Source organism: Carlito syrichta, unplaced genomic scaffold, assembly GCF_000164805.1.
Source record: "Carlito syrichta isolate Samal-C Ts95f unplaced genomic scaffold, Tarsius_syrichta-2.0.1 Scaffold303721, whole genome shotgun sequence".
Taxonomy (NCBI): domain Eukaryota; kingdom Metazoa; phylum Chordata; class Mammalia; order Primates; family Tarsiidae; genus Carlito; species Carlito syrichta.
The window spans coordinates 297,878-321,747 of NW_007247817.1; the positions used below are offsets into that span (position 1 = coordinate 297,878).

General features: G+C 46.7%; 1 protein-coding gene across 1 annotated transcript in view; it reads right to left on the bottom strand.

The window, feature by feature from the left end:
• BLNK (B-cell linker) overlaps nt 1–23,870 on the bottom strand; it is a 97,742-nt gene that overhangs the window by 20,034 nt on the left and 53,838 nt on the right. Inside the window, exons 6-9 of the mRNA XM_021712914.1 lie at nt 21,380–21,585; nt 13,365–13,446; nt 11,941–12,009; nt 1,279–1,351 (exon numbers count right to left, since the gene is read on the bottom strand). Of these exons, the coding sequence (XP_021568589.1) occupies nt 1,279–1,351; nt 11,941–12,009; nt 13,365–13,446; nt 21,380–21,585 (430 nt within the window). The remainder of the gene's footprint in view (nt 1–1,278; nt 1,352–11,940; nt 12,010–13,364; nt 13,447–21,379; nt 21,586–23,870) is intronic.

Below are 23,870 nucleotides of genomic sequence, written 5' to 3' on the forward strand. Positions count from 1 at the left end.
GGGCTCACGTGATCTTCCCATCTTAGCCTCCCAAAGTGCTGGGATTACAGGCATGAATTTTGGAGATGAGGCAACTGAGTCTCAGAGAGACAAAGTAACTTGCCAAGAGTGGTAAAGAGAGATAAAGAATGTGAAGAGTCTTGGTTAATATGCCCCCAGTATTAAGGTTTTCTTTGTTTTACAGCAGCAGAATTAAGAGTATAACTGATGTTGGGTAGGCCCCAAGGTGAGGCAGGGTAGCTAAGTGCAGGTTAGGCATAGACAGATCAATTTCTCATAGGAAGGTTTTGGCATCCAGACATCCTGTCAGCAGGCCGACCAGCCCACAGGCTGGAATGTGAATTCAATGTGGACTCCCAGTCGACCTCACCCCCTCAGCTCACCAAAGGAAAACTCCATCAAGGTGGTTCCTGGACTGGGAATCAAAAAGCCACAGAAATGAAAATAAGACCACTCCTCCGCCCATGAGAGGTGGAGAGATGGAAGCAGACACCCCTCCTACTCAGTGACGTTATTAATCACTAAATTGGTAAATCAGGCCTTTAGTAAAAAGCAAAAGGCATGGTTTTTCTTTTCCGAGAAACTCAGCCATGGCAGGTCTGTTTGCCATGAATCTTCCTTTTTCCTTTTCTTTTTCTCAATAATAAACTCTCTTTTAAAACTTTGCCGGCTGCTCTAAAATTCTTTTTAGGTTGAGTCAAACATCCCATGTGTTTTGTGTTGTACTCCACCCGACATCATAACCACATAGGCCACCTTGAGACACATTTAAATGTGCTTTTCGAATAACCTATTGTGCCAGTGTAACTTTAAGGGGCCACAGTTTGTCATAGCAACACATTACAATCCTCACCTGACTGCCCACAAAGCCCTTTTAGATTGTGAAGGGGGTCTCAGTAGTGTGGTTTTGGCTGAGCACCCTGGTGAGTGCAAACGGCATATACACACAAACTTATTTGCAAACCATTTTAAAATAAGAGTAAAGCTGGAACTTGGTAGAGGCTCTCAGAATGATTCAACTGCTGGAGCCTCCAAAAGCCAAGTGTCTTGTAGAACGAGGCAAGTCCGTGATCTTGGCATTTAACTAAAACTTCATGAAGGAAGGATTCCTCGTTTTCAATGTCAACTAGAGCCTTATGCCCACCCCCTCAGCCCTTTCCAACTCACAGCCTGCCTTGCGGATGGAAAAGAACTTCTAAGGAAAGTTGACAGGGCAGAGGGGTCTCATCACCCCAATCCTCCAGATTGCAAAAGCCGCTTCCTGCCACAGCTACTCACCCGGCCCTCGGCAGCGGGGATGGCACAGCAGGTGAAGAGGGTGACTTGGCTTCCCAGGCCCCGCTGTTTCGACCTGCACAAACATATACACGGGTCAGTGCCCAAGTCCTGAACCTGGCGCCGATGGTCACAGCAAGGCTTGCCTTTCTAGCGGGCTCAGAAATACTTAAACATTTGGTGCTGTTTTCAATTAGGTATGTATAGGTAGTTCCATTGAAGCTATCAGGGAAAGCCAGTGGACAAAGGTGAGGACACATTTTATTTGTTTTTGAGTTTGGGTCTCACTCTCGCCCAGGTTGGAGAGCAGTGGTATGGTCACTGCTCACCACAGCCTTGATCTTCTGGGCTCAGGTGATCCTCTCATCTCAGCCTCTGAGTAGCTGGGACTACAGGCTCAAGTCACTCGGTCTAATTTTTTGATTTCTGTGTAGAGATGAGGTCTAACTATGTTGCCCAGACTGGTCTTGAACTCCTGGCTCAAGCAATTCTCCTGTCTCGGCTTCCCGAAGTGTTGGGATTACAAGAGTGAGCCATTGCACCCGACCAGGACACATTTTAAAAATGTCAGCGTGTAAGCTCAGAACTGGGATGTGGGTTAGGGCAACACCTTAACATTTCTCAAGGGCCTTGTTCTTATCCCCACGGCAAGGCCTTCTTCTTAACCCCAACACTCAGCGAGCACCCCGTAAGTGTTCTTTTGGGAGACCCAAGCTGACTTGCCCCCTAGACACTGCTCCTTCATAAACACACGTAGATCCAGTACATGCGCCTCGCTTCTCATTCAGATGGTCACTCATTCATCTCCAAGTTCTCAGGGCCTCTCCCCTGCACACAGATGGACAAATTGGGACCCGTGGTGGACTAATGCGCAAATCTCATCTTCTGAAGTCACAGAAGGAACCCAGAGGGCCTCGGCCCCTGCACCCAAACTCCTCTCCCCTTCCTGAAGACGGAAGCCGAACAATTATGATGAGGTAGGAAGTAAGAGAGGTGGGATGGATCTTCACCACCAGGGTAGGGGACAGGCCAGGAGGCGGAGACCAGAGCCGAGCCAGGCCATGCCCTCCGTGTCTCTCCCAGTTGTGCCACCCCTCACCCCCCTGCTGCCAGTAGATGCTCACCTGCTTGGACTTCTGGTCAGAGAGACCAAGGGGGCTCTTTGCTGAATTAAACTGATCTGAATAAATATTTTATTAAGAACCCACTACATTTATAAGACCACAACTCCTAATGGACTTACAGGGATGCTCTGTAGGCAAATGTCGGACCTGCTGCGTTCAGTAAGAACTGTCTTAGTGAAACAGCCTGTATAAGATTAATATTGGGTCACAGGGCAAATGCTGTCAAAGAGACCCAAGCCCTGAAAAGTTGAAGCTATGGCTAGAAATTAACAAATCTGTTGTAAGTTTGCTTTCATTTCAATAGAGGGCAATTTTCTGATGGCTGGGGAGAAGGGAAGCTGCCCTCCAAGGTTGATCAAACTATTCTCTCTTAAACAATAAACCTAAAATTGCTTGAGGACAAAAGCAACTTCAATCTCCAGGTTCTCCATCTCCCAACACACCTAACTCCTCAACGACCTTCCAGGTGGTACCTGATGATAATGGAACTTGTTTTATAGATAGCATCAATTGTTAAACCTAAGAGTGTTAGCCGGGCATGGTAGCACACACACCTGTAGTACCAGCTACTTGGAAGGCTGAGGCAGAAGGATCGCCGGAGCCCTGCAGGTCGAGGCTGCGGTGACTGGGAGCGTGCCCTTGCACTCCAGTCTGGACAACAGTGAGACTCCAACTCAAAAAAACCAAAAAAACCTAAGAGTGGTATTTGAGATCTTTTTCAGACTTTGTACTCTGAAAGCCCTGAGGTCCCACCCAGGCCCAGAACACCAGGAAGTTGGTCCTTGACACTCCCTCTCAGAAATTGACTCTGTAGCAGAAAGCAGTCTAGGTAGCCCCCATGACATCATCAACCAATGAGCAGCCCTTACCCACTGCCTACCAAGTTCCCTTTAAAAATCCAATCCTCAGCCGGGCTCGGTGGCTCAGCCTGTAATTTCGTGCCTTTGGGAGGCTGAGGTGATTGGATTGCCTGAGCCCGCGGGTTCGAGACCTGCCTGGGCAGGCGAGACCTCATCTCTACAATAAATCAAAAAATTAGCCGGGCGTGGTAGCGCTCGCCTGTAATTCTGGCTACTCGGAAGGCTGAGGCAGAAGGATCACCGGAACCCAGCAGGTCGAGGCTGCGGTGGCTGGGAGCGGCCACTGCACTCCAGTCTGGGCAACAGAGTGAGACTCCAACTCAAAAAAAAAAAAAAAAAGGAAAAAAAAATCCAATCCTCTGAATTTTAGGGGAGGCAAATCTTAGTAATATCTCTGGTCCTCTTTGCTCAGATGCTTTGTAATATTAATCTCTTTCTCTACCTGTAATGACTGCACCCGTTTTTATTTTTCTGGGCAGCAGGCATAAGAACCCAGTTAGGCTGTAACAGCAGTTTGTAAAATAGAGCACACATGAGCAAACACCTAAGTAATTATCAATTACCACAAATAACCAAGGACCTGGTACGTGTAAAGCATGTTGTACCGTGTTGCAAACCAAAAATAAAAGTTTTTTAAATTTAAAAATTTAAGCCACCCTCAACCAACTGAACGGACACACCCTCTGGGCCAAGAGAAACCTGAAAAAATGAAATCCTGGACCATGATGGAAAAGGGGTTTGGACACACTTCAGTATACCTCCATTCTTGTGGACCAGCATTAACATTACAACAGAGATCATAAGACTGACAAAAAACACTCTGTGGCAATGAGACACCAAATCCCAATCTGACTCTGGTGTGGCATTATATGACAATAGCAAGCCCTAAAGGAAACACAAACATTTTACCCCAGAATATGTTTCTTTGACATATTTTGAACAGATCCTGCAAAGCTGACTCTTGGGGAAATTTGCATCTGTATAAGATCTCCTTCCCAGGGATTCCTGGAGGAGCTAGATGTCTTTTAAGACACCTTCTATTCTTTCTGAAGCCTAACACTCAGAACTTTCACCTGCATATCAAGAACTTTGACTTTCTTTATCTTTTTTTTTTTTTTTTTTTTTTTTTTTTTGAGTTGGAGTCGCACTGCATCACCCAGACTGGAGTGCAGTGGCACACTCACGGCCACCCCAGTGTCAACCTGCTGAGCGCTGGCCATCCTTCCACCTCAGCCTTCCAAGAAGCTGGAACTACAGGCACGTGCTACCACACCTGGCTAATTTTTTTTTTTAGTTGTAGAGATGAGGGCTCGCAAAGTTACCCAGGCTGTTCTCGAACCCTCAGGCTCAAGCAATCCCCTCACCTCAGCCTCCCAAAGTGCTGGGATTACAGGCTTGAGCCATCATGCCCGGGCCCCTTTATCTTAAGCATTTTTTTAAAAACTGATTTCAAATTCTTTAGACAGAACTTAACTCTATCTACCAATTGCCAATCAGAAAATCTTTGAATTCACCTATGAACTATAAGCCTCTGCTTGGAGATGTCCTGCCTTCCTGGGCCCAACCAATGTAAACCTCACATATATTGATACATGTTTCGCCCGTAACTTCTCTCTCTAAAATGTATTCATAGATTTTAGCTGTAATCCAACCATTTTGGGAACATGTTCTCAGAACCCCTTGGGACTGTGCCACGGGTCTAAGTCACTCACATTTGGGTCAGAATAAACCTCTTTAGATATTTTATAGAATTTGGTTGTTTATTTTTTTTGAGTCAGAGTCTCACTCTGTCGCCCAGGCTGAAGTGCAGTGGCATGCTCACGGCCACCGTAGCCCCGACCTGCTGGGCTCTGGCGAGACTTCCACCTCAGCCTTCCAAGTAGTAGCTGGACCTACAGGCACATGCCACCACACCAGGCTAATTTTTTGATTTTTCGTAGAGACGAGGTCTCACCATGTTGCCCAGGCTGGAGAATTTGGTATTTTTGTCAAAAGGGTTAGGGGTTAAGGGAGCGGTAGAGAAGCAGACATAGACCTCTGCTCTCTCAGAATGAATAACAGGGAAGACATGTGCACCCCATGTCATTCCATCCAAACACAAACACGAAAAAATGGCCTCAAAACAGTACCAAAATAGACATCATAAAGTTCATTCTGATGTACATTCGAAAGAGGTCCTCGGGCTTCCACTCAGAACCTACTGACTCAGAGTTGAAGGGGTGTGGGGAAATTCACCCCAAAATATGGCTTTTTGCCACAAGTTCTCTCTAACCTTCCGTCCCCACTTAGTCACAGAGAAGCTGCTTTCCCTCCCTGTTATCTTGTTACCTATTGCAGAAAAGAAAAGCAAGATGTAACCCCACCCGAGCAAACCTTCTTGCAAGTACAATGACTGTCTCCAAGGATCATTTAAACTCCAAAGGAAACTATTCGCAAGTCATGCTCTATTTCCCCATCCATTTATCCTCCTACTTATTCGCTACCCTTCTGTAGAAATCTTCTTGTCCCCCCTCCCATAACCTGTTTTACCTAGAATGCAAGCCCCTATTCTCTCTGCAACCTCAAGAGAGTTTTAAAGTTTCTGTAGCATGTTGGGAGGTTGGGTCTTCATTCTGAAGGCTCCTGCGTATAGACATTCAATAAAATCTGTATGCCGGTTGGGCACAGTGGATCAAGCCTGTAATCCCAGCACTTTGGGAGGAGGAGGTAAGGGGATTGTCTGAGCCCAAGTGTTGGAGAACAGCCTGGGCAACTTCATGACCTCATCTCTACAATATACCAAAAAAGTAACTGGCCGTGGTAGCCTGCAACTATAGTTCTGGCTACTTGGAAGACTGAGGTGGAAGAATCGCCTGAGCCCAGCAGGTTGACGCTGGGATGGCCATGAACGTGCCACTGCACTCCAGCCTGGGCGATCGAGTGAGACTCCATCTAAAAAAAAAAACCCAAGCCAGGCTCGGTGGCTCAGCCTGTAATCCCGCGCCTTTGGGAGGCTGAGGTGAGTGGCTTGCCTGAGCCTTCGGGTTTGAGACCCGCCTGGGCAGCGAGACCTCATCTTTACAATAAATCAAAAAATTAGCCGGGGCAGTAGCGCGCGCCTGTAGTTCCAGCTACTTGGAAGGCTGAGGCGGAAGGATCGCCGGAGCCCAGCAGGTCGAGGCTGCGGTGGCCGGGAGCGGCCACTGCACTCCAAGTCTGGGCGACAGAGTGAGACTCCAACTCAAAAACAAAACCAAAAAAAAACACCCCAAAACAAAACAAAACAAAAATCTGTATGCCTTATCTCCGATCTCCCCCATGCCAGTGATTTTTCCAGGGAATTTTTAGGGGACCAACGGCCACAGCCCCCACACAGTCCTTGCATAGGGTTAATTTTCCTGAATGTCCATGAGTGAAGGCAATAGCAGAGGGGGGTGGTGTGGGTTCTGTAGAGCAGCCCTCCCCAGCACCCCGGGAAGAACGTCACCACCAGGGTAGCTCTGACTTACATAGTATCTGACCCGGATGTGATTTTTTAAAAACATTTCAAAGAAGAGACTGCATTTGGAATGTTTATACTTCACATGGCAATAAACTGAAAAGTCATCTGAATATGTAGTATGAATCCAACTGTGTGTAAGCAGTCATGTATCGAATCGAATATTTAGGATTAACACTGTTAAAGTACCCTTGACCTACTCATCGATTTTTTTTGTTTGTTTTTTTAGTCGGAGTCTCACTCTGTCGCCCAGGCTGGAGTGCAGTGGCACACTCACAGTCACCCCAGCGATGACCTGCTGGGCTCCGACGATCCTTCCGCCTCAGCCTTCCAAGTAGCCGGAACCACAGGCGGGCGCTGCCGCACCCAGCTAATTTTTAATTTTCTTGTAGAGATGAGGTCTCGCCAAGTTGCCTGGGCTCGTCTCGAACCCGTGGACTCAGGCAATCCACTCACCTCGGCCTCCCAAAGTGCTGGGATGAGAGGCTGAGCCACAGAGCCTGGCCTACTCACAGATTTTGATGGAAGACTTTAGGGACGGGGAAAAAAAAATCTTGCCTGAGAAATAAGAAAGGAGAAAGAAGGTGTAGGATTTTCTCAGGTTTTTCTCTCTCCTGAAATAGCAAGGGCTCATGCCGCCCAGGTATATTGTCTGTGTCAGACCTACTGTCTGACTTTCCTATAAAACTCCCCTTTCCTGCATGTCTCCAACCCAGGGGTCCTCAAACTACGGCCCGCGGGCCACATGCGGCCGGCCGAGGACATTTATCCGGCCCGCCGGGTGTTTTTGCCGCCTTAACTTGTTACGACTAGCAGTGACAAATATGGAACCGGACATTGACCATCTCATTAGTCAACAGCAGGCCCATAGTTCCCACTGAAATACTAGTAAGTTTGTTGATTTAACTTTACTTGTTCTTCATTTGAAATATTGTATTTGTTCCCGTTTTGTTTTTCTCACTTCAAAATAAGATATGTGCAGTGTGCATAGGAATTTGTTCATAGTTTTTTTTTTAAACTATAGTCTGCCCCTCCAACGGTCTGAGGGACAGTGAACTGGCCCCCTGTTTTAAAAGTTTGAGGACCCCTGCTCCAACCAGTCTGCAGGGCCTCTCTCTCACTTTCCCTCCCCCTAAATAACTTCTGGTGATCAAAGTACAAGCACTAGCGGAGAGCCTATGGTCTCACATCAGGACAGTGTTCTAGTGAATTCTTTGCCACCAAACTGGTGGGGTGACTTCTTACAAGCCGCCACGCCTCAATTTCCCCCTCTGAGAAATGGGGACATCACCACCTACCTTACCTATCTCAGAGTTATTGTGGCGAGACGATAGGGTAACTTCATAACATTTAAAGAATTGGCCAAATATAAAACGATATTCCTGGGAAGGGATTAAAAATATTTGAGGGTCAAAGGCATGCTAAGTGGAAGGAACCAGATGGATGCAGGAGACTGCATATCGTTTGATTCCATCTATATGAAATGTCCGGAAAAGGCAAATCTCTAGCAATAGAAAGTGGATCAGCGGTTGCCTGAGGCTGGGGGTGGAAACAGCATTGACTACAAATGAACATAAGGGATGTTTTAGGGTGGGCATGGAAATTTTCTAAAACTGGATCGTGGTGATGGTTACATAATGCATTGCTATAAATGTAACGGTTTACAAAATCATTGAATTGTACACATAAGATGGGTGAGTTTTATGACCTATAAATTGTAAATCATACAGGATCTCATAAAATATGATGGCTATTGACTTTGTTTTATCAGCTCGTTCTCAACTACCCCAGGATCCCTTGATGCTTGGGTACTGTGTCAGGTAAGTTCTTTAAAGGTGTCACCTCTGAGCCTCTCATATCAAGGGAGCGTGCTGAGGCCCGAAAGGCCAGATGGTAGGTCTGGAGTTTAACCAAGGCTATTTGAGTTTAAAGCCCCAGCAGGCTCTTTGCTCTTCAGCCAGAAACTCATAATGTTACTCTGGGATATGATTTGGTGGGTCACACTCACTTGCTGCTTCTCCCTTATGTGGGGAAGAAAAAGAGAAACAGGTGCTTTAGTGGATGCCCGCGCGAGAATGGAGAATGACTGCTCTATTACATGGGTGGGCAACGCTCCTGCTGCTCTGGCCCTGAGGCCAGACCCAGGGGTTCAGCAAGGCAAGACAACCCCAGCAGGGGTACCCCTGCTAGCCTTCCCACTGCCAGGACCCATGCTTTGCGGAAAAGCTGGATTCTTTGCTGTAATACTCCAAAGGAGAAATGGAATGCAATGGAGGGAGACGTTTCCAAAAGCATTAGCGTAAGAGAGAAAAGTCTCATTTTCATTTTAATTGAGTTGAACAAGAAATTTGAGAGTGTTTAATTTAATGGTGCAGACCTCCATAAGCTGGTGCTCATCAAAGTTTCTCAACTAGGAAAACAATCAATCCACCCTTGGTTTCTCCTGCTACCACATACAGTTTACGCATCACTCTCTTGTCAGTTTCACACACGATATCGTTCAGTTTCATTGAGCTTATTCTCAATGGCAACAGTGTAAGCCTTTGGGATTTGACTCTAAGTGTCTTGTAGGGTCTCTAGGGTCTCCCATCTCTTACTCTGGGACACTTCACTCCTACAAGCAAAGAGATGTCATTTAGCGACTTTACAGCAATCTGGGCCACAGGTGAAATTCAGCTGGCATATTTAAAGGAAATCATAACTATCAAAAGGCTCTTCCCTTTTTAAGGCAATAAGGAGAGAGAATACTTGTTTAAAGTGATATTGACTTACAGGAAGATCAGAAATGTGTGCCCTATCCACCCTCTTTTGACAAAAGCTACAAGTCAGCCAGAGATTGCGCCACCTTCTCCAGATTCTCATTTGAAAAGAAGTCGCGGTGGGGTTGACTCTTTCTGCTTTAAACCAGAGGCTCTTAGCTCTCATCGGCTCCCCACCTCAGGGACACTTGGCAGTGTCTGGAGCTCATTTTGCTTATGACACCTGGGAGGTGCTCCTGGCATCTAGTGGGTAGAGGCCAGGGAAGCTGCCAAACATCCTATAACGCATATGACAGTCCCCATAGGAAAGAATCATTTGACCCAAAATGTTGACCATGCCAAGACTGAGAAACCACAATGGAGAGTAAATCTTCAGAAGAAACAAAATTTTTCCCCAAGAATATTTGGCAGGATGGCCATGGATAAACATGCAGGCTAGGCAAGGTACTCTGAATAGTAACAACGACAATAGTAAGAGCTATTATTTTATGGGTGAGATTCAGCTATAGCTGTTCATTTAATCCTCAGATATAGGTGCCTTTTTCTCCATTTTTTAGACAAAGAAACTGAGAAACAGAGAGATGACTCTGCCTGTTCAAAGTCCAACACTTGGCAAGTATTGGCACAGGGTCCTGAACCCTCTGGCTTTGGGGTCTGGGCTGAGTCCGTGCTTCCGGCTTCTACGTATGAAACCCAAAGGGAGAACGGGCCATCACCACGCCACAGTCACCATGTGATCCTTGGCAAGCTCCTTATTGGCTATCAAGGGGGCACGACCAACACCAACCAGAGGCAGTTGACATGGTGCGATGCTCTGGCAGAAATACCAACCAGGCACCTAATGGCACTTTTGTGACGCCCATCGGGAGACCATCCGAAGCCTTTAAATGAGAACAGACGGTTATTCAAAGACATGGACAAGCAGTCCAATCACTCTTTTTATAAAAATCATCTCTGGTTGGGCACAGTGGCTCAGTCTATCATCCCAGCACTTTGGGAGGCCAAGGCGAGAGGATTGCCTGAGCCTGGGGGTTCGAGACCAGTCTGGGCAACTTGGTGAGATCTCTTCTCTACAATAAAAATCCAAAAATAAGCTGAGTGTGGTAGTGCGCACCTGTAGTTCCAGCTACTTGGAAGGCTGAGGTGGAAGGATCACCTAAGCCCAGCAGGTCAAGGCTGCGATTGGCCGTGAGCGTGCCACTGCACTCCAGCCTGGGCGACAGAGTGAGACTCCAATTCAAAAAAAATCATCTCTGAAAATTCTGTTGGCTCACTCAGACTGTTTAGGTTTATCCTTCCCAAACTATTTCACTCTCCCCTCCTGTACTTCCTGCCCCCGTAGGCAACAGTCATATAACCAGGACGTTGATTCCTTGTTTAGATGTGGTTTTTCGTACGATGCCTCTGGTATTAAAATATAGCTATATTAGGCTAATAACAAACTCACCATTAATAAATCCAATGGGCTAACATCCCCATGATGATGCTTTAAATATGACCAGGTCAGGCGTGGTGGCTCACGCCTGTGATCCCAGCACTTTGGGAGGCGAAGGAGAGAGGATTGCCTGAGCCCAGGGGTTCGAGACCAGCCTGCGCAACTTGGCGAGACTGTGTCTCTGTAATAAGTTAAAAAAAAAAATACAACCAGTGTTTGGGGACTTGCTCACCCTCTCAGCCAAATGACCCATCCATAAAATCAGTACTTCCCCTTAGCCAGGTCCTGGGTGAGGTCCTGGAACCTGGCTGGGACTAAGACATGGAAAAGACAGACAGAAATCTCGAGAGGGAACATCCTCACTCAGGGGAGGGGAAACAGGGAAGCCTGCAAAGTGCCCAGCGAAGCAGGATGAAAACCAGGACTGTAGCCGGACATGGTAGCGCCTGCCTGTAATTCCGGCTACTTGGAAGACTGAGGCAGAAGGATCGTCGGGCAACCAGCTCTACGCTCGACGCTGATCTATGCTCGACGCTGGGGTGGCCGTGAGTGTGCCACAGCACTCTAGCCTGGGCAACAGAGTGAGACCCTAGCTCAAAAACAAAAAACAAAAACAAAAACAGGACTGGCTGGGCACAGTGGCACACACCTGTTTTCCCATCACTCTGGGAGGCTGAGGTGGGAGGATAGCTTGAGTCCAGGAGGTCAGAGCTGCAGTGAGCCGTGATCGGGCCATTGCATTCCAACCTGGGCAACAGAATGAGATCTTGACTTAACAACAAAAAAAGAGAAAAACAAAAACAAACAGGGCTGTTTAACAGAGGCCTAAGGGCCCGAGGCGAGTGTCCCTTCCACACGTGTGACACCAGACAGTGCTGAGGACGAAGGTGAGGGTTTTGATTCCCATAATTAAGAAATTTGAAAACACAAGTGATTATTTCTTTATATTTGATCTGAGTGGTTTAGCTTATTTGGAATAGATTTTAAGCCAAACTAAGTCATATTTTACCTGAAGCTGTTACTGGAGAGGTCAACTTTGAGGAGTTATTTGGCTTGGTTTTTCTGTTCACCACAGGAGCTTAAACAGACAAATATATATATGATGATTATAGACACATTCCACGGAGGGGAATGCACACTCAGAGAATGATGAGGACCAGGCTAGAGAAAGTGCAAAGAATGGCAGACACACTTGTTAGACACACAAACCACGGAAAGAAGCCTTCTCAGAAGAAACATCTTTAGAATGAAAATATGAATAGTGAAAGACATAATCAAATTATTTAATGATAAGGATTTTGTTCAAGTGAATCATGGCTTGAATTTCCTTTGCCAAACTGGAGGTCTAGGAGATGAAAGAGTCTTTTTGGTTTTGTTTTTTGAAGCCTATTGAATCTAAAGTGGAGGGACCCATTAAAGGCCACACTTCCCCAGTCATGTGCAACACTCACAATTTCTGGAGTGCAGTGGCACGCTCCCGGCCACCGCAGCCTCGACCTGCTGGGTTCCGGCGATCCTTCCGCCTCGGCCTTCCAAGTAGCCAGAGCTACAGGCATGTGCTACCATGCCCGGCTAATTTTTGATTTATTGTAGAGACGAGGTCTCGCCAAGTTGCCCAGGTAGGTCTCAAACCCTTGGGCTCAGGCAATCCACTTGCCTCAGTCTCCCAAAGTGCTGGGATGACCGGCTGAGCCACCGAGCCTGACTTCCTGTGGGTCTTAAAACTGTGGGTGATATTTAGGGTTGACAGGAGAAGGTTGATTCATGATGATGGCAAAGTAAAATCTGGGTACGGCTGCCTTGGTGTTGAGTGTATTAGATCAGTGGTGACACCTGAGAAGGCATCGCTTGCATGGGATTACATTCTCCATGGTGATGACATCTGGAGCAAACCTGCGTTGTTTCCCACCTGAGGCAAGGTGGCACTGACTTTGTTCGATAATTCGTTTGTAACTGCATTTCTTATCTATTGAAGGATTTACAAAGGAAATGCTGCTCACAGGTCTGAGATGCTAAACTGAACGAACCTGGAGGCAGGGCACATTTTGCTCTTTCACTCCTCTGCAGAAACTGTTCCTGGTGCAACGTTTCCGCGGCCAATATGGTGGCTCGCGACTTTGTGACTATTAGGTTTTATGAAGATCCAGTCAAAGCCAGAGCAGTTGAAGTTAATCCAGGTGCTTTTGTAATTTGAGATGGGAGGATTAAATCATGGAAGAGGAAGGAGGGGAAGGGCTAAGAAACACAGAGATGGGTGGCTCGTGGATTGATTTCTGCCCCACCAGCCAAAGTAGCGCACGCAGCGGCCACAGAGGACAGAGGCCTGAGCAGTGCCATTTCCGAGCCCCTTAGTGCGTACTAACATATTTTTTTGTATGTCCCGATCAACTGCTAGGACTTTTTAGGTGCTTAATACTACATACACAGTGTTACCTTTCTCAGATGGGGGTGAACTGCTTTCTGTGGGATGAATATAGTTTTCGTCGTCATCTTCCACAGGGACCACATAATCGGCCTAGCAGAAACGTAAAAATGAAAGAGATGAAAGAATGCTGTATGTTTGTAGATAGCTTTATGGGAGGGAGTGTTTTTTAAAAAACGTTTTATTGAGATATAAATCACATACCATAAAATTTATTTTACTGTGTAGGCCAGGCGTGGTGGCTCAAGCCTGTCATCCCAGCACATTGAGAGGCTGAGGTGAGAGCATTGCCTGAGCCCGCGGGTTCAAGAACAGCCTAGGCAACTTGGCGAGATCTCTTCTCTACAATAGATCAGAAAATTAGCCAGGCATGGGAGTGCGCGCCTGTAGTTCTGGCTACTTGGAAGGTTGAGGCGGAAGGATTGCCTGAGCCCAGCAGCTTGATGCTGGGGTGGCCATGAGTGTGCTATTGCACTCTAGCCTGGGGCGACAGAGTAAGACTCCAGCTCAAAAAAAAAAAAAAAAGAAAGAAAGAATGAAAGAAATTCTACTGTGTAAAGTGTACAATTTAGTGGTTCTTTTTTTTTTTGAGTCGGAGTCTCACTCCTTCACCCAGGCTGGAGTGCAGTGGCAAGCACGTTCATGGCCACCCCAGAGTTGACCTTCTAGGCTCCAGCAATTCTTCTGCCTCAGCCTTCCGAGTATCCAGAACTACAAATGCTTGCTACCATGCCTGGCTATTTTTTAATTTATTGTAGAGACGAGGTCTCACCAAGTTGCCCGGGCTGGTCTTGAACCCACAAGGCTCAGGCAATCCACTCTCCTCAGCCTCCCAAAGTGCTGGGATTACAGGTTGAGCCACCGGGCCCGGCCAGTTTGGTGATTTTTTAGTGTATTTACATAGTTGTGCAACCATCACCACAATCTAATTTCAGAATAAAATGTATCACCCCCACCAGGAACCTGGCACCCATTAGTCATTCCTTGTCTATCCCCTCCCCTGACCTAGTCAATCACTAATCTACTTTCTGTCTCTACAGATTTGCCCATTCCGGATATTGCATATAATGGAAGCATACAATCTGTAGTCTTTCGTGACTTCTTTCACTAATCGTAATGTTTTCAAGGTTCTTCCATGTTATAGCATGCATCAACACTTCATTCATTTTTACGACCAAATAATATTCCATTGCATGAATATATATCATCAGTCAATAGCCTTTTTGGTTGTTTCCACTTTTTGGCTATTATGAATAATGCTGCTATGACCATTCATGTACAAATTTTTGTGTAGATACACACTTCACCTGAGAATGTATTTAAGGGGGCCAAATTATTGGGTCCTATGGTAGCTCTATGTTTTGCCATTTGAGGATCTGGCAAGCTGTTTTGCAAAGTGGATGCGTCATTTTCTAATCCCGCCAGCAATATATGAGAGTTCCAATTTCTCCACATTCACCAATTTTTGTTATTGGTCTTTTGTACTCTAGCCATCCTTGTGGGTGTGAAGTGGCAACTCATTATATTTTTGATTTGTACCACCTTGATGACTTAAGATGGTGAGCAGCTTTTCACATACTTATTGGCCATTTGTATATGTTCTTTGGGGAAATGTCTATCAAATCTTTGTCCACTTTTAACTGGGTTTTTTTTTTTTCTTTTTTATTGTTGAGTTATAAGAGTTCTTTTTGTATTCTAGATTTAGGTCCCTTATCAGACATATGATCTGCAAACATTTTCTCCCATTCCGTAGATTGTTTCCTTTTTTTTTTTTAAAGAGGTCTCAGTCAAGAAAATTGTCCTCTTACTTTCTTAATGGTATTTTGTGGCAGAAAAGTTACAATTTGAAGTTCATTTAATCTATGTTTTATTTCATTCCTTGTGCTTTTGGTGTCATATGTAAGAAACCATTGTCTAACCCAAGGCCATAAAGACTCCTACCTATGTTTTCTTCCAAGAGTTTTATAGTTTTAGTTTTTACGTTTAGGTCTGTGATCCATTTCTAGTTAATTTTGGCATATGGTGAGAGATAGGGGTCCAATTTCATCCTTTTGCATGTGGATATACTATTTTCCTAGCATCATTTGTTTAAAAACTATCCTTCCTCCATTGAGTTGTCTTGGCACCCTTGCCAATACTCATATGGATCCTAAATATAGGGAGGGAGGGATTTTATATTGATAATGCACAGATAAGATAATGAAATCTCAAAAGCGGTTTTTACAACCTGCCCTAGCGGGTAGCCAAGGAGGGTACCAGGAGAAACAAAAAACAAATATTTACAGTCAGGTGCTCTTCTAAGTACTTTACACGTGTTATCTCACTGAACCCTTCTAACAACTCACTAAGGTAGGTGCTGCCATCAGCTCTATTTCGAGATGAAGAAATGGAAGCACAAAGAAATTAAGTAGCTTGCTCAAGGTCTTACAGTTTAAAAAGTGGTACATCCAGGATTTGAATGCAGACAGTTCAAGAACTCAGCACCCCTATTCTCATCCACCACATTCTAGTACCTTCCGCCTTCCCCTCCTCTTCCTGTTTTTTCTACCTTCTCTTCATTTAACTGCTATGTCTCATCCTTTTCTTCACTTCCAAACCTGGCCAAGAGGCACCAGGTGGTTCAACACACACATCCCAATGCTCCAGTCATATTTAGAGACAATCTAGCTGAAGGTGATAAGGCTTTGGAATCACGCAGACCTGCGAAGAAATATTTGCCTGGCTGTTTTCTAGTTGACCTGGTGGGGGGAAGTAAATTGCTGAATCATCAGAAGTCCTCCTGGACTCTGCCAATCAGAGTGGCACAGGGAACCTGGACCTCACCTCTGTTATGTCGCTGGCTCCACGGTGTGAAATCGTGAACTCCCAAAGGACAGCACCTCCTTCTTATCTGTATTTGTGTTCCCAGTGCCTGGATAGCCAAGAGTCTCATGGAGTTGAATTTGAAATGGATTAATCCGATAGCCAAGGCTGAGATGAGGCTGACTCAGCAGCTTTGAATCACAGGGATCTTGAGTGACTGTGACATTCCTGCAGGACCCTGTTGGTTCCATGGGTCCATATTTCTGGATCAGTTAGTAGTCAGTGTGACACACACTATCAAAGCCCAGCTTTTCTTCTAGGGTTTAGTTCCTATAAAGGGAGAGATTGAGCCCCCAGGAGGTGTGCCCACCCTCTCAGAGCCTGTAGTCAACAAAGTCCTTAAGGAGCTTACATCTGTGCACAGAACATTGGCATTGGCGCTCAGCAATCATACCTGAATGGACATAGGGACACCGGAAGTCCCCCTGCCCCAACCAAAGCTCCCCCAGCCTAACTTTGCCCCTTCAGAATGTATCATTCCTCTGAATTCTCAACTGTGCCCTTGTTTTTTTCTTGCAGTACTTGATTACAGTAGATGATGTTTTATCTGCAATGTCTAGAATCTTTGTAGAGCAATGATATTTCTGGAACAGAGACATTTTTATTCCAAAATAGCAATGATAGGAAAAAAAAAACTTGGTCCAATCTCAACAAATTCTGTTTTTAAAATGGTTGCCCTCCTCTCCCGTTATAGTTGACAGAGGGAATGTATAATGTACACTCCCAGTATTGCATTCAATGCTTTACAGTTGATACCGTCTAAATAAGTAAATGATCAAGAACAATCACGATTTATATACTAAGAAGACCACCTTGGCATCACCGCAATGTTTTATTATTTATTTATCTGCTTGTTTTTTTTGAGTCGGAGTCTCACTCCGTTGCCCAGGCTGGAGTGCAGTGACACGTTCACGGCTACCTCAGCATTGACCTGCTGGGCTCTGGCGATCCTGCTGCTTCAGCCTTCCAAGGAGCTGGAACTCAGGCATGCGATACCACGCATGGCTAATTTTTAAAAAATCATCGTAGAGTCGAGGTCTCGCCAAGTTGCCCGGGCTGATCTCGAACCATGAGGTTAGGCAATCCACTCGCCTCAGCCTCTCAAAGTGCTGGATGACAGGCTGAGCCACCGAGCCCAGTCACTGCAATGTTTTAATACAAACTCTTTTATGCCAAAAGAGTCTCAAATACTTGCCTCTAGTGACATCAGTGATTGATCTTTTGAAGCCAGGTAGATGACTCTACTATGATGACCTATATGTATGAGAAATCCTTCTTCAATTATTACAATGGTGTGATCAAGAAATAAAAATAGACGATTACTTTAAAAAATCCTTTTAGATCAACTCCAGTGTTTAGATGTTTCAGTATTAAGACGCCTGTCATAGGTCTTTACACGTTTGTCTCCTTCCTTCAGACTGCAGACTTGAAAAATAGGAGTGCCATGAATGTATCTTATTTTCACTTTTCTTTTTTTTTTAATTTATTTTATTTGAAAGATGTGGGGCACAATTCAAGGTTAGGTGTACAAGTGGTCATCGTACAGGTAAAGTTTGGGCCTCCCTTTGGTCCCCACTTTGCCTGGTTTGAGATCAGGTCCCCTTTTGAATGTTAGATGACCCGCCCACCCCCCACCCCTGGCAGTTTCCCACTACTGCCAATCCTTACAGTATTATAATAAATGTGGTCAGGTCCACTTATGAGTGAGAACATGCAGTACTCAGTTCTTTGTTTCTGTGATAGATCACTGAGTGCTATAGACTTTCCCATCCAAGTTGCTGCAAAGTCCGTAATCTTGTCCTTCTTTATGGCTGCATAATATTCCATCGTGTCCATGTACCAGGTTTTTTTTGTTTTGTTTTGTTTTGTTTTGAGTTGGAGTCTCACTCGATCACCCAGACTGGAGTGCAGTGGCCGCTCCCGGCCACTGCAGCCTCAACCTGCTGGGCTCCAGCGATCCTTCCGCCTCAGCCTTCCGAGTAGCCGGAATTACAGGCATGTGCTACCACGCCCGGCTGATTTTTTTTTTTTTTTTTTATTGTAGAGATGAGGTTTCGCTGCCCAGGCGGGTCTCGAATCCGCGACTCAGGCAATCCACTCACCTTAGCCTCCCAAAGGCGCGGGATTACAGGCTGAGCCACCGATCCCGGCTCAGGTTTTTTTAATCCAGTCCAGTTTCGATGGGCAGCACGGTGGGTTCCATGTTTTAGCAATTGTGAAGAATGCAGTGTTATTTTCACTTCTCTGTTGTCCCATATCCTATTACTTATTTTGATTCACTACCTCACACCCACATGAGTTTCTTCCTCATCACAACTTAAAAGACTTACATGTGCCATGTTATTGAATTCTTAAATCAATACCTACCCTCTAAGTTAATTTTTACAGATGTGGGATTTGAGAGAAGTTAAGTTATCTGTCCATGGGTCACCTATGACCGCAAGACTGAAGTCCTAGAAGGACAGATACTGGGTCTGCTTTGGTCACCATGGAAGCCCTGAGACCCGAGCAGGGCTTGGCATATTTGTGCTGAATCAAGAGCTGGTCTCTCCTCACTGGATGCTGCAAAGGTGGTTCAGCGTAGCCGTTTAGCACGTGGGTGCCAACATCTCATTACCTGGGTTCAAATGCCAGCTTTACCATTTACCCCTGTGACCTCAGGCAGGGTTTTTTTTAAGCCCCTTTGCACCTTGCTTTCCTCATCTGTAAAGTGGAAAAAGATAAGGTGCTTCCTAGAGCTGGTGTGAGGATTTCGTGCAATAATGCATCCAGAGTACTCTGAATTCCAGCTGACCACGTGTCTGCCCCACCTCCAAATCTCTGCTCAGTCTGCACCTCGATGCTTTGCCTGTAACTTGTAGAACACAGCGAAACTTTTCTATTCTTGCTTGTACTTGACCTCTTCTTTTCCCATCTGGTGGTTCACCCCCATCTTAACGTTGGCTTCTGGTTGGTTTGTGTTTAAATCTTCTTTTATTAATTTTAATTTTAGAGTTGTGGGGCACATGGGAAGATTTGCTATATAAGTAAGCTGAGTGCAGGTGAGGCTTGGGCTTCTAGCAAGCCCTCTCTCCCCCAATAGTGGACCTGGTACCCAATATGTAGTGTGTGCCCTTATCTCCCCCACCCTCCCCACCACCCCTCTCCCATTAGTACTCAGCATCATTTGCTCTTAAGCCTCTCTCTTATCTGGACTCTCCATCCTCCCATTCTAGAACACTGCCTGCTCCATGCTTCTCCTTTTCCCACTGGTGCAGAATCGCCTGGGCCACCCCCACAAGGGTCCCATTGGCAAAGCTTGGCCTCCCCTCCCTGAGTCCACTCTCAGTTATTTCCCGCAGTGGAGAGCCTTACATAATCCACAGTACCAGAGCCTTACATAATCCAAAGTGCCATTTGCATTTTGCGTCTGAATTTATATTTGCGTATGGATTTGCCAAATGCCAAAAGAACTGACAGCAAGGTCTTAACAACCAGTCTTCCATCTCCTGCTCAGCGTCTCCCTGCCACCCTCTTCCCACCCTGAAAGGCCACACGGAGGATGGACACACCACACTTTCTCCCTCTAGGTCTGCCAACTTTTTGACCCAAACTGGCGGGGGGGGGGTCATACACACAAATGCATACAGGGGCAGGTAGTAATGGGGAGGGTGTATGCATGCATGTGGACATGGTGGGAATCACAGCAGATGGCCAAAGGGACCAGGGACTCACAGCTGAGCGAGAAGACTACCATGGGGCTGGGCTGCTTTGAGGCCATGGCTGGCCCAGTGTTGCCAGGCCGCCCGTTTTCAGGAAAATGAGAAAACTGGATTTTGTAAAGAATCTAGAAGGTGATAAAAAGGAATCTGGCATATATGAAGTCCCTCTGTGTGTCAGGCACTGTAGTGCCAGATATAAGCTCTCTTATTAAATTCTCAAAATAACTGGAAGCGGTGAAAAACAGACTCAGAGGGGTTATCTGGCTTGCCCAAAGTCCCACAGCTAAAAGTTCAAAGCAGGAATTTGGGCCTAGATGCCGCTTCTATTTTGATTTAAAAGTCCACCTTTTCCATTGCCTGCTGGCCTGTAGGTTACGCTAAGGTAGAAACGAAGGTCGTTTCACAACATGTATGTAAGTCGTCGGTTTCACCATCAATAGGCACTTAGAAACAAGTTATTTCTTAGAGAAGTAGTAATAAGATTATGTATGGTGATGGCTAAGTGTCGCCTTTAATGTGATTTTGTTTCTCAGACTGTTGCACTTGTAGGACAGTCCTAATGACTATGCCCGCGGGCTGGCCTTTGTCCTTATTTAAAATGCAAGTACCTCTGGGAGCCATACACATTAGGCAGGAACAGTCATTCCCACGGTAGTTTGAGTGAGTTTACCTGTTCATTTAAAAATGGGAGCAACTCAGCCCGGTGCGGTGACTCACGTCTATAATCCCTGCACTTTGGGAGGCCGAGGTGAGAGGATTGCCTGAGCCCATGAGTTCGAGACTATCCTGGGCAACTTGACAAGACCGCATCTCTATAATACATCAAAAAATTAGCTGGGCGTGGTGGCATGTGCCTGTAGTTCCAGCTACTCAGAAGGCTTAGGCGGAAAGATCGCCTGAACTCAGCAGGTCGAGGCTGCAGTGGCCATGAAAGTGCCACTGCACTCCAGGTTGGGCAACAAAGCCTCCAACTCAAAAAAAAAAAAAAATGGGGGCAACTTCATAGGGATTAAGACTCCTAAGAGCTAGGTGCTGACCTGGGGTCAATTGGAGAGAGAAACTCAGAGCTGGGGAGGTGGGTCTCCGAGGGACAGGGCAGGGCGAGGGAGAATCCGGGAAAGAGAAGTGAGGGACCGGCAGCTCCAAAGGTTGTCAGGGTCCCCCTACCGACTAGTGGTCTCCATCATCCGTCCACCGTCACCCTCTGCATCCGAGAAGAAGCAGAGAGGCAGAGGGAAGAGGAGGAGGAGGGAAGAAGATGGTGGGGTTAGGACAGAGAGACAGAGGACTAAGACACGAAGCGTGTCTGATGGAGGACAGAGAAGACTCACAGAAAACCGGGAGTCGAGAAAACAGGACGAGTATAAGGGCACAGGCTCAGTCCTGACACTACACCAAACACCTGTAGGTCATTAAAATGCTGAAGTAAGATCATAGGTGCTGGGGGACAGATTGATCTCTACCTCATCATCCAGGACGCCTCTGGGTTTGGGTGGGACTTGAGGTTTCTGCAGGGAGGGCAGAGCAGGCAGGGTGGAGGCCAGGCGTGCTTTCTCGGAAGGCCAGCTGGGCTTGCTGGGAAGCGTCTTGCTGAAGGGTGGAGACTGCCTCTGGCTTGATCGATTGTCTTGAAAGGAAACAACGAAAAACACAACAGAGGTCTGGATCATTCCCTGGTGGAAGCCATCGAGATCTAGAAAGTAGAAACACACCGCACCACACTGCATATGGCTAATTGAGGGCACTCCTTAAAAGAGGAAAGTGAATGGCGGGGCTCGGTGGCTCAGTTCGCACATTGGGAGGCCGAGGTGAGTGGATTGCCTGAGCCCACGGGTTCTAGACTAGCCCAGGTAACTTGGCAAGACCTCATCTTTACAATAAATCAAAAATTAGCCGGGCATGGTGGTGTGCACTTGTAGTTTCAGCTACTTGGAAGGCTGAGGCGGATGGATCACTGGAGCCCAGCAGGTTGATGCTGGGGTGGCTGTGAGCGTGCCACTGCACTCCAGCCTGGGCGACAGAGTGAGACTCCAACTCGAAAAAAAAAAAAGAGAGGAAAGTGAAATGTCAGGCAAAATTCTTCAAACAGCCTTTGACTTAGGGGATAAAACCAGAAGAATGTCCTCATCAGAAACATCCTCCCAGGGACTGATGGAAACCACAGGCTCAGGAGAGCCAGTGGCCCAACATGGCCAAACGGTGGGTGGTTGTGTGCCATGAACCCTTAAGGGCAGTGGTCCCCAATTCTGTTCATATTGGGAAGCTTTACAAAATGCCAGGACCTAGGTCTCACCCCAGACCTGCCAGGTTCAAACTTCTGGGGAGGAGCTTGGCGTTACAGGTTGAGAAAGTGCTCCAGGTTATTCCAAGGTGTATGCAGGGCGGGGGATTCCTCATCTGGGTCAACTAACATGTCCCCTCCCTCAGTGATGTCCCTCATTTCATGGAGTGTCTACGAGATCCCATTTGGTCCAGGACTGTCCTTCTCAGCAGGTATTAGGGAAAGCGGTCAGGCTGGGAGGCCAAATGGATCTGAGTTTTGAACTCGGCTCTGCCACCTACTGGCTGTGTTCATTTGGGATATTCAAACTCTCTGGGATTCACAGTCCTCATTTTATTTTATTTTATTTTTCGAGTTGGAGTCTCACTCTGTCGCCCAGGCTGGAGTGCAGTGGCATGGTCACAGCCACCCCAGCCTCGACCTGCAGGGCTCCGGCGATCCTTCCGCCTCCGCCTTCCAAGGAGCTGGAACTACAGGCACTTGCTACCACGCCCAGCTCATTTTTGATTTGTAGAGACGAGGACTTGCCAAGTTGCCCGGGTTGGTCTCGAACCCACGGGCTCAGGCAATCCACTCAACTCGGCCTCCCAAAGTGCTGGAATGACAGGCTGAGCCACTGAGTCCAGCCACAGTCCTCATTTTAAAAATGAGAACCATAATATCCCCCTTAGAGAGTGATTGTGGGGATTAGGAATGAGTGATTAGAAATGAGTGATTGTGGGGATTGTGCAGGGCAGCAGTAGGTGCAGTGTGACTGCCTAATGAGTAGAACTCATCTTACCTATGCCTGTCCCTCCCTCCTTCCCTCCCCCGACCCTCCCCTCTTTCTGCTGTCCAGGCTGGAATGCAGTGGTGTCTTCATAGTTCACTGCAGCCTCGAACACGCCTGAACTCAAGGAGCTGAGCCTCCTGCCTCAGTCTCCCAAGTAGCTGGAACTCTTGGTGTCTGCCACTATACCTATTTAAAGAACTTTTTTTTTTTTTTGTGGTATAGATGGGGTTACCTTATGTTGCCCAGGCTGGACTTGAAGTCCTGGTCTCAGCCTCCCAAAGTGCTGCGACTACAGGCGTGAACTACTATGCCTGGCTTGTAAGAGAAATTCCAGAACCTTAAGCACAGAAAGCCCTAAGAGAAGTGGGGCTTTATCCCAGTGTTGATTTTTCTTTTCCTTTTTCTTTTCTTTTTTTTTTGAGTTGGAGTCTCACTCTCGTCACCCAGGCTGGAGTGCAGTGGCACGCTCACGGCCACTCCAGCTTCGACCTGCTGGGCTCATGCGATCCTTCCGCCTCAGCCTTCCAAGTAGCTGGAACTACAGACGCATGCCACCACGCCCAGCTAGTTTTTTTGTGTGTGTGATTTATTGTAGAGATGAGGTCTCACCAAGTTACCCAGGCTGGTCTCGAACCCCCGAGGCTCAGACCATCCTCTCGCCTCAGCCTCCCAAAGTGCTGGGATGATAGGCTGAGCCACCACGCCTGGCCTCAGAATTGATTTTCTGTAAGACTATGGGAGGAGGGAACGAGACATCAAGGTGTGCTCGTTTTATTTATTTATTTCCTGTTTTCCGTGTTCCCTGTCCAGGAAAGATGCCCTTACCCCCTGGAATAGGAAGGCTTTACACTTGGGATCCCTTACCCGGGAGTGCCCAGATTGCCTGCCTGGGGGGGGGCGG